At 38.2% G+C, this 10,781-nt stretch overlaps 1 protein-coding gene across 1 annotated transcript; it reads right to left on the bottom strand.

Annotated features, from left to right (window-relative positions):
* Nucleotides 1-653: 653 nt before the first annotated feature.
* LOC129927305 (zinc finger protein 37-like) lies at nucleotides 654-3,184 on the bottom strand. Its single transcript, XM_056035757.1, has one exon. The coding sequence runs from the start codon at nucleotides 3,182-3,184 to the stop codon at nucleotides 1,037-1,039; it is 2,148 nt and encodes a 715-aa protein (XP_055891732.1). The 3' UTR covers nucleotides 654-1,036.
* Between the last annotated feature and the right edge of the window lie 7,597 nt (nucleotides 3,185-10,781).

Raw genomic sequence — 10,781 nt, 5'->3', positions numbered from 1 at the left:
TTTTTAGCATATTTCCAGGACTTTTTCGTATGTTCTGCAATTTCATAAGATTCCAGGGGCTCCTGGCAAATCTGTTATGAGTTATAAAATTGTTTAATAATTCATACCTAGAATTAGAGCGGGGCCTATGAAAGTGCGGGACTCACTGCGGTCGCATAGTTTGCATTGGCATAAGGCCGGCCCTGCTACACCGCCAGCCGACTAGTTGTATGCGCTGTAGTGTACTGTGGAGTATAATGTTATGTAAATTGTTTTTTGTTTTAAACAACGTCAACAAATTAGCGCATGATTTCACCCTTTTAAGATTTGCATATTCAGAATTAAGTAACTTTAAGAGAAGAAAACAGTGAGCAATGAACATTGTAATTCTCGGGAAGAATCCCAGTTCAAACAATGTCTAGAAGGTCATAAAACGACTCATTCCTTTTTTTATATTTATTACTAAGAGTTAAAAACAAGTTGCTGCCCTTGCTTGTAAATTTAGACTTACAGGATCAACTTGTAATTAGAAACCAAGGCTCCAAATAATGAAACACGATAAGTAATCCAATGCGACGCCCACGTTTAATTCATATAATTATTATTGCGATCTATGGGGCAGATGATGTAAAGATCAGGTATTTCTGTGTTGACAATGGCGCCATAAGGCCAGCACAACGACCAACCGTCATTATTTTCCCCCAACTAATATCAGGTACCCATTAGAGTTGGGTGGACTCAGGAGCCGCCTAAATATTCAGAAGTTCAAAATCCCAGGCTTCAAAGTTGAATTGTATTTTAGTACAGTATATGAACGCTGAAGCATGAATTCAAATGTTTTGTATTTTTCAGATCAATAACTTTCGTTTTAGTCAATGTCTAGGCGACTTTTCTAGGAACATATACGGTTCTTTGAAGTACAGCTAACCTTTGGTAATCTCACACTCGGCAAATAATCCAACGCCATCTCTCCCGGTCCTTTAACTGTCGGATTATCAAGAGTCAACTGTATTGGTATTTTAAAGAAACATTGAACATGACAATATATATATAGTCCTCAAGTCAGCGTCTTGCTGTTGCCAGGGCAACTGCCTTCAGAATGCTTCGTCAAGAGTGACATCCTGGAAAAAGTTTTCCCGCACTTCCTGCAAGCGTACTTTTTTATTTCAGCGTGGGTCTGAAGGTGGGCGCGGAGGTTAGAGCGATCGGCGAACGCCCTGCCGCAGTGGCTACACCTAAAAGGTTTTTCTCCCGTGTGGGTGCGGACGTGACCTTGCAGGAGCCAAGGTCTGGAGAACGCCTTCCCGCAGACGTGGCATTTGCACGGAAGCGTGTGGGTGCGGATGTGCATCTTCAGGGCGCCGAGGGAGGAGTATGATTTGCTGCAGACGTTACAGGCGAACTCTTTCCGTATGTGTTCCACACAATGAAACTGCCTGTGTTTCGATAACCCGCCAAATGTGGAATACGTTTTATTGCAAGCCTCGCAGAAGTACCTCGGAGGCGGGCAACGGGCCACGTGAGGCGGCTCTGCATGATGGGGTCCCAAGTGACGCCCATGATGTGTGTCTCTATGCCTTAACCACTGAAACCAAGCCAACGGTGTATTGGGAAGGTTCCCGTTTGTCCTGTAATGATCGGGAAATCCCTGATTCTGGTACATAAGACTCTGACGTCTTAGCATGTCAAGGGCATCCGTTGTGGAAATGTCTCCTTTGGGCTTCTGTTGTTGTTGTTTGTCATTTTCTTTATATTTTAAGTTGATATCAATCTCTGCTTCCCAGTTATTGAGACTACATTTCTCTCTAACTGCATCAGTTGTTAAAAAATGCAACATTTCTTGATTCGGAGAATGGTCCTCTTCGGACGCAGTCCATTGGTTTTCAGTTCCCTGACAGTTTTTGGCAATCGGCTTAAAAGCGCTGCGGCCATCTTGGTTGTTGCGTACACTGGGCTGGCACAGTGACTCAATCGGAGGAAGCGTTTTTGTGGGTAGGTTTGATTTCAATCTTATGGGAGGGCTAGATCTAGAGTCTTCTGCACAATGACTATGATTCATCATATTCAAATCCTCAGTTTTTGCATTCTTTGTGTATTGCAGTATATGAGTATCAAGCGCGGACAGATCCTCCTTTGAATTCGTCATGTCATCCTCATGACTTTGTTTTGATTTATCTCCCTTGTGATTAGCTTCAATGTCACATCGGTAGCCGTCCATCTTTTTTTCATCGTGTTGCCTCAGGAAGTCGGCCTCGTTTTGAGATGGTGACGCTACGACGCTGACTTCGTCGTCATGGTCGAGCTCATCCCCGCTGCATGACGTCACATCTATGTCGTCATCAGTTTCCTCGAGGCTTGCGTCACTGCTGACGAGGTGGCCGTCAGAATTTGAATATTTGAGCTCCCTGTTCCTTATGACATCATCACCTAGGGGCGCACGTGGCGTTCGCTCTGCGCTAGGGTCAGCATCAGTGATCTGTTTGGTCGTTTTAAGAATGGACGCAATGCTGTGTGTCAGGTCAGCGCTGACCATCCCTTTCAGTTTCTTGCAGTAACTGACGGAGCTAGTGACCCTCTTTCTAATGCTGCTTTTACTTTTGACAACCCTGGTCGATTTCAAAACTTGATTCGTATCCTTAGTTTGAACGATTTGAACCGAATATTGAAACTGATTCAAGTAGGATGGCTCGTTGACAGTGTTCAACTCAAAGCCTGTTTCGCTACTACCAGAGGCGTCGCCACAAATTTTACTAACAGGGGCATTGTGGGCGAGGGGACGATGAGCCAAGGATGAAAACATAGAAATCGGCGGAAGACGACCTTGTCTGGCCGCCCCTGATTCTAGACTGAATAAGCTTCTTGGTTTCCCTTGGTGTGTCGTTGGCTGCGTGCGACGTGGTTCACCCTGCACATTCGTGACGTTAACAAATGTGGGGTAGATCTGGATGACTGGCCTTTGAGTTACGACAGGGTTGCAACAAGAAGGAGTCAATCGAATGTTGTCGGAAAAGGGCGTGGCTGGAAGAGGGTTACCATGCCCGTAGCTGGAGAAGGCGTGTCCGAAGTATTCCAAAGGGCATTGTCCAGTCAGAGAGACACGCGAACCCATCGCTTGAAAATCAATGTTGGCATGAGAGTCTTGCAGGCCGGAACTGGAACCAGGATGAACCCGGCAACCCGGAAGAACATTGGCCAGTGTCAACATGGCGTCTGAAAAAAACAAATTGAAAATTAAACAAAACTGATTAACAGTATAGAAAAATAAAATAACAAACTTTCTGAGAAAGTGATATTTTAAAACAAACATTAAAAAAAACTTATCTATGGGGAAGAACTCCGCACTTACAACGATATCAATCAAGAATGTTGAAGTCATTTTTCGATATCAAACAAATTAATTAATTACGAATAATTAATTGACTAATCGGTTATGTTTTTAAATGATTCATGCTTTGTTAGGTACAATAAATTATTGTTTAAAGTTTCAACTCGATCCGAGAAATGGTTTAGGAAAAATAACGTGTTCAAACTTTTTACCAGACAGACAGAAAGACAGACAGAATGCGTTGATATAAGCTTAGTGATAATAAAATCACGACTAGGTAGGCCTATAATAAAGTCTTACAACGTAAATAAATAGATCTAGTGTTATTTACAAGAGACCTACTTCTTTTCTTCTTTGAGGATACAGCTGACACTTTTAAGATAAGATAAGATAAGATATGATAAGATAAGATAAGATACGTTAATTCTCTCATTTAGTTGATTAATATTAATAATAATAATAATAATCTTTATTATCCGTAAGGAAATTTGTCTTACAATTTGTGCATTACACCAAACAAAAAACATTATAACTATAAGAAACCAAAGTGTACATTCACACCAGACTCACTCATAATTTACATGCGACAAAGTTTATACCTGATTGTTCTTTTTTAATGATTTGATTGCCAGGGGAACAAATGAGTGTTTGTGTCTGTTTGTCTTTGCTATCGGTGTCTTGTATCTCTTTTGTGATGGTAAAATCACAAAATCCTGACACAATGGGTGATTCTTTATTTCGAGGATCTTGTTAGCTTTTTTATAGATGTTTGTCTCAAACAACTGCCCAAATGGGGTTTGTTTTTTGCCAATGATTTTACCAGCAGCATTTAGGATTCTATAAAGTTTATTCTTATTTTTAATGCTCAGATTGCCATACCAGGCAGTGATATTGAAACTGAAAATATTGCAGATGTGAGCGTGATAAAACATAGCCAAGGCCTTTTCGCTAACATTAAACGAGGACAGTTTTCCTAGTAATCGTAATCTTTGCTGCCCTTTTTTGCTGATATAATCAGTATTTGCAGTAAATATTAGTAGCGGTTGAAAAATTTTCTCTGTAACTGTAGAATCACAATTATTTATAGTTAAAAACAAAGTTTATTCATCAATATATTACCTACTGTTTCTCAGTATCACGTTGAAGTCATTATTTAACATATCCGTGTCACGTTCATGTCATAATCTAACTTCTTTGTGTCACGTTCAAGCAGTTATTTAACATCTTAGTGTCATGTTCAACTCATTATCTTCCATATCAGTGTCACTTTCAAGTTTTTATTTAACATCTTAGTACCACGTTCAAATCATTATCTAACATCTATGTGTCACGTTCAAGTCATTATCTAACATCTTAGTGCCACGTTCAAGTCATTATCTAACATCTTAGTGCCACGTTCAAGTCATTATCTAACATCTTAGTGCCACGTTCAAGTCATTATTTAACATCTTAGTACCACGTTCAAATCATTATCTAACATCTATGTGTCACGTTCAAGTCACTATTTAACATCTTCGTGTCACGTTCAAGACATTTTTTAACATCTTAGCGCCACGTTCAAGTCATTATCTAACATCTTAGTACCACGTTCAGTCATCATCTAACATATAAGTGTCACGTTTAAGTCATTGCATTCCATCTCAGTGTCACTTTCAAGTCATAATCTAACGACTTTGTCACGTTCAAGACATTATTAAACATCACTTTGTCACGCTCAAGTCATCAAGTCAAAGAAAGACTCATTTTTACGTTTCTAAGTGACACTAAGATGTCTAATAGATCACGTCATACCAGAGCCTGGGGCGTACGTGCTGACCTTAACCTTTTTGTGATCAAGGTCATTCGACGTCACCTAAAAAGTACATAGGGGCCCCAATTCATCAAGCGTTGGTTGTGTGTGTGTGTGTGTGTGTTTGTGTGTGTTTTGTCAAGTTTTGTGCATGTTGTTATATGTCCATCTATCTCAGGGGTTCTCAACCTGTGGATCGCGACCCCCTTGGGGGTCGATTGACGATTTGCCAGGGGTCGCCTAAGACCATCGAAAATATGGATTGTTATTGTCTACTCTTCTATTTCTGTATGTGTGTGTGTGTGTTGGGGGGGGTCGCGGCACAGTGGTGGATTGTAAAAAGGGGTCGCCGAGCTTAAAAGGTTGAGAACTGCTGATCTATCTCATTATTATTGTTGTGGTAATGCTAAGCTTGACAACTGTAGACCAACTAAATTTCCACTTGTTTGAACCAATCAAATTCTCTCATACTAGTCGACCGGCGGCGTATGAATACGCCGCTATTTTGCATAGCCGGTCTTAGGCAACTGCAACCTATGCGACCGCAGTGGTCCCCCACTTTCAAAGGATCCGCACTTTCATAGGACCTGCGCTAATTCAAGGTGTATATATTATTAAATTAAACAATTTTTTTTAACTTAAAACAGATTCCCCGCGCCCTCATGTCGATTTACCAGGAGGTCAACAATTCTCAAAGATACATTGAAACATTTGGTAATTCTTGCTATTGAGCGGGATCTATGTAGGAAACAGAATTATTATGATATACTGTATGACTTTGCTATACTCAAGGCCCGTAAAGTAATTCTATACCTAGTAAAGAATGAATAAAATGCAAAGACGAATTTATTTTCTAATACAAACTCTTAAATTTGATTTACCGTCCGCTTCCCTACCCAAAACTTGGCCCCGCGAAATCCGTTTGGAATATAGGGCCTCACAATGCGTAAGTCCGGCCTTGCTACGTAGTGTTTGTAAAATGTTTGTTTGTAAAATGTTTACATGTTTCGGATGTTCCTTCAGAGTTGAAGATAGTTTACTTTTTAGTCCACACCTCCCGCAGGACGACGGGGGAAGGGAGCTGGCAAGGTTTGACAGTTCAGCGCGCAGCCATCCGTAGCGACGTGTGAATACCCATGTGTTCTCCCCCCCCCCTTTCTCTTGTTATTTCGTGGGGTGACTCCGCAGAAATAAGAGAGTGATCTTTCCTTTACTTCTCGACAAAACTCTTGAGGGAAGAAGAGAATTATATATAGAGATTATCAGATGTTATAGGTCAACTATTGTAATTTTATGGATTTATCCCTAGTGATATAGGCTAGTGATATAGGCTAGTGATATATAGGCTAGTGATATATAGGCTAGTGATATATAGGCTAGTGATATATAGGCTAGTGATATAGGCTAGTGATATATAGGCTAGTGATATATAGGCTAGCGATATAGGCTAGTGATATAGGCTAGTGCTTTTCAAACTGTGGCACACGTCTTCCATTTGGGGCCTCAAGCCATGACAAGTGGCCCCTTATTCTTCAAGAATGGATGCTCTGATCTTTCCATTATTTCTCTTTATATAAATTTTCATTTACTGTGAATCACTACAGAATATGTGTACAGTGTAGAAACGTACTTATAATTTAATTTTTGTTTTTAATTATCACCCCTACATAAGTAGAAAAATCAACAAATGACTTAATATTATTCTTTTCCTTTACGACTGTCGCCCCTAGCTTCTTAGCAGTCAATCAATTAGACAGATTTATAAGCGTCCCCCGAAAGGGAAAAGATGCTATTAGTTTTGTGTGGAATGTCCGTCCGTCCGTCCCGTTTAGATCTCGTAAACTAGAAAAGATAGTGAAAATCCGACATAATGATATTTTAGTCCTTTCAAACTTCTGATGCAACGGCTATTTTTTTTCTTTACTGAAAGTGAAAAATTTAAATTTAAATTCAACTATGCAAGCAGTTTTTTTTTTTCTCATAAAAATGCTCCATTTTACAACTATTCACTATTAATAGTAACAAACACAGTAGGCTATCTAGTAAGGGAGATCACTATTTACCATACTTTTAACACATTTATGCAAACGGTTTTACATGTTTTGTCAAAACATTTTTTTTTTACAAATGTATTGCTAAGTTATGCAAGTTTTGTCAGACTAACAACTGCATTTACAACAAAAAAATGTTTACTATTTTTTTCAAAGAGAAAAAATCTATTTAAAAGCATATAAATGGAACATAATTTAAAATAACAATTAATAAGTAGGTTTTCATATAATCACACTATTGATTCTGTCTCGATTACACCTAGAGGCTTTAAATAAGAGATTGGCCCTATACAAAACAATTAGATCAATAAGATAATCATTATATGAAATCAGTTAAACTAGCTTCACATCTAACTTCACCTTCACTTTCACCTATCCCTTAGTCTAGGGCACCACACAAGATATGTCAACCTTCTTTCTCCATTCTTCTCTGTCATTTTCCTTTAATAGAATTTCATTCTGATATTCTTTCTGAAAATATTGAAACCTGCCTTTTTACCTGCCTGCGTGGACCACTTCGGAAGCCGATTTTGAGTTTGTGTTTCCACACAAACTGTCTTTGTAACCTTGTTGTTTTAAAAAAGGTGGTGCGTTTCCGGTCTGTGTGAAGTTTTATTCGTTTTTTTTTTCTGCGTGCGGCCCATTTATTATAGACAGACAAATTGGTCAGTAGGAAACTGCCCACTATATTGAAACAAATATTTACAACTGGGGGGAGGGGGGGAAGTAGTGGCCGAGTGGGTAAAGCACTTGGCTCCCGAACAGAGACGTTTCGGGTTCAAATATCTTATATCTTATCTTATATAATACAGACGTTACTTCAAAAAAGAAGATGATTACGTCCTACGCGTCATGCATTTAGTCATGCATATTAACCAATGACTTAAATTCTGCCAAGTCACTGGTTTTCCTGGCTAGCTCAGGCAACCCATTCCATGCTCTAATAGCACTAGGGAAGAAGGAGTATTTGTACAAATTTGTCCTAGCATATGGGACGAGGAATGTGCCTTTATCTTTGTGTCTTTCAGAGTATTTTATTAAATTTTGTTTTTGTATTTGAAGATTATGGTTCAGTGTTTTATGTATGATTGCTACTTTACTTTTGAGCCTTCTGTCCTGAAGGCTTTCTAAATTTAGTGATTTTACTAAAGGTGTTACTCTAGTCAAATGTGAATATTCGTTTGTTATGAATCTCACTGCTCTATTTTGTGTCTGTTCCAGTTTCTTAATGTTTTCTTGAGTTGAGGGGTCCCAAACGGAGGATGCATATTCTATTATTGGCCTAACCAAGGTTAAGTAACATTTTAGTTTTATGTTCTTATTTGATTTATAGAAATTTCTTTTAATAAATCCTAATGCTTTGTTTGATTTTTTTGTAGTTTCATCAATATGTGGATTCCATGATAGTTTTTCATTTATTATAACACCTAGGTATTTTGCGTTTTTAGTCTGTGATACTGGTTTGCCATGAATAAGATAAGTGGAATTAATTTGTTTTAGTTTTTTTGTTACTCTTAACAACTGACATTTTTCTGGGTGGAAAGACATGCTCCAATTTGATTCCCATTTCTGTAATTCATCTAATTCTCTTTGTAAAATATCTGTGTCTTGTGTTGTTTTTATTGTTCTATATATTATGCAATCGTCTGCAAATAATCTGACTTTTGTTCCTGAACTAATGCAATTTGGTAAATCATTTATGTAAATTACAAATAGTAGATGCTTCAAATAGTATTCACTTAAAAATGCTGTGCGTAAATTAGGCAATTTTTTCCCAGTGAAGACTGGTATTTCAAACTTCGGGCCGGCTTGAGGTAATTAGAGACCCCCAGGCGACGTGGATTTAGTGGCCCCCCAAATGAACTAGAAATATAAACAACGAAAAAAATACAATGATACAAAGTATTTAAAACATAGTGACTACAACAATAACTTTGGGCACAAGTTTCGCTTTTTTTTTGTTTTTGTATAACAAAAAAGTTGTTTGGAGTCTTGTAAGAGACGTCCATCAATCTGAGGCTGAAGCGGCTGTCTTGTTTGCCTATGACTAAGGCCGGCCCTGTTCGGGATTTCTTAGGATGCCTCCGAGTCCAGCCATCTCGAATGGGTGCCTTTATATGGGGAAAAGTAAACGCGTTTGGTCGTTGTGCTGGCCACAAGAACCCTCGTTAACCGTCAGTCCAGTCCAGTTAGTAGCAAGTTTTGAAATGGGTATAGATATTTCAAAAATGCCCAAACTATGACCCGTGGGTCACATCCGGCCGAGACGCGGGTATCGGCCCGTCTACTGTAAATTTGCTTGTACAAAATAAAAAGAAACTGTGTGTCTGTGTGTGTGAGAGAGAGAGAGAGAGAGAGAGAGAGAGAGAAAGAGGAGAGAAAGTCGCTCCGGTAGTTGCTAGTGACCTAACCACGCAAATATTTAGTTGTTTTTTTTTTGAAATGGTCAGCTTCAAATAGTATTCACATAAAAATGCTGTGCGTAAATTAGGCAATTTTTTAATTAAATGTATTAGTTAATATTTTAAATCGAATAGAATCAAATAGCGAAAGTTGGCAGATTTTTCGGTATGTTGAAAAGTCTTCCACTAAGTGATATTGAAGTGTAACGCCTTCTTCCTCTGACTTAACCATTTGCGGGGCTCTGTGCGAAAAGGATAATTAAGTGAAAATGAAGAGTTTGCATTAGAAAATAAATTCGTCTTTGCATTATATTCATTTTTTACCACATACAGAAATACTTTACGAGCCTTGCGTGTAGTGACGTCATAGAGTATTTCATAAAAAAATGTGTTTCCTACATAGGTCACGCTCAATAGCAAGAATTACCAAATGTTTCGATCTATCTTCGAGAATTGTTGACCTCAAGTAATTCTTCTTTAGTTAGAGGCTCGAGAAGCTTCTTTCACCAGATTATACAATTATGGGTATTGTATTATGCCGTTTTTGTTTTTTTTTTATCGCGCTTAGGATTGGCGTTTTCCATATTGAATGACACCCCAAAATGACAATTTTGTCTATATTTCAGGAGATTTTGATGAGTTTTCAACCTATGCGACTCCAGTGGGGTCCGCATTTTCATAGGACCCGCGCTAATTCTAGGAGGAAATCATTAAATTAAACCATTTACTAACTTATAACAGATTTTTCCGCGGCCGCCTCATTTACCAGGAGCTCCTGGAAATCTCCTAAAATTGCAAAATATATGAAAAATTCCTGGAAATCTCCGGAAATTATTAAAATCTTTTGAAAACTCATACAAATCTCCTGAAATATATAGACAAAATCGAATGTCGTAAGTTCATCCTCGAACAGGGCAATTCTTTTTTTAATGACAAATAAATTATGAATGTTTAGTTTACTGTGTTGCCCCAACGTAAAGTAGGAAGTGATGTCAATACTTAGACAGGTCTTGAACTTGTAATAATTTTGTCTAGTTCAAATTTTGTGAAAATAAACCAAGAAATGATTGAGAAGAATTACTTATTTTTTATCTGTGAATTCTTTTTAACAATGAAACCGTTACAACTCCATAACAAGATTAAAGCTTTTTTTTTTCAAGTCCTATTTTAAAGTAGAAATTAACTATATTACTTGAATATGTAGACCTAGATGTGACCTACATATTTCGCCACCC

Source organism: Biomphalaria glabrata, chromosome 7 (genome assembly GCF_947242115.1).
Source record: "Biomphalaria glabrata chromosome 7, xgBioGlab47.1, whole genome shotgun sequence".
NCBI classification, from domain to species: Eukaryota; Metazoa; Mollusca; class Gastropoda; family Planorbidae; genus Biomphalaria; species Biomphalaria glabrata.
This window is presented reverse-complemented; position numbering and strand designations above follow the sequence as displayed.

Coding starts and splice junctions, on each gene's coding strand:
- LOC129927305 (XM_056035757.1), bottom strand. CDS start 3,184: ATGTTGACACTGGCCAATGTTCTTCCGGGTTGCCGGGTTCATCCTGGT.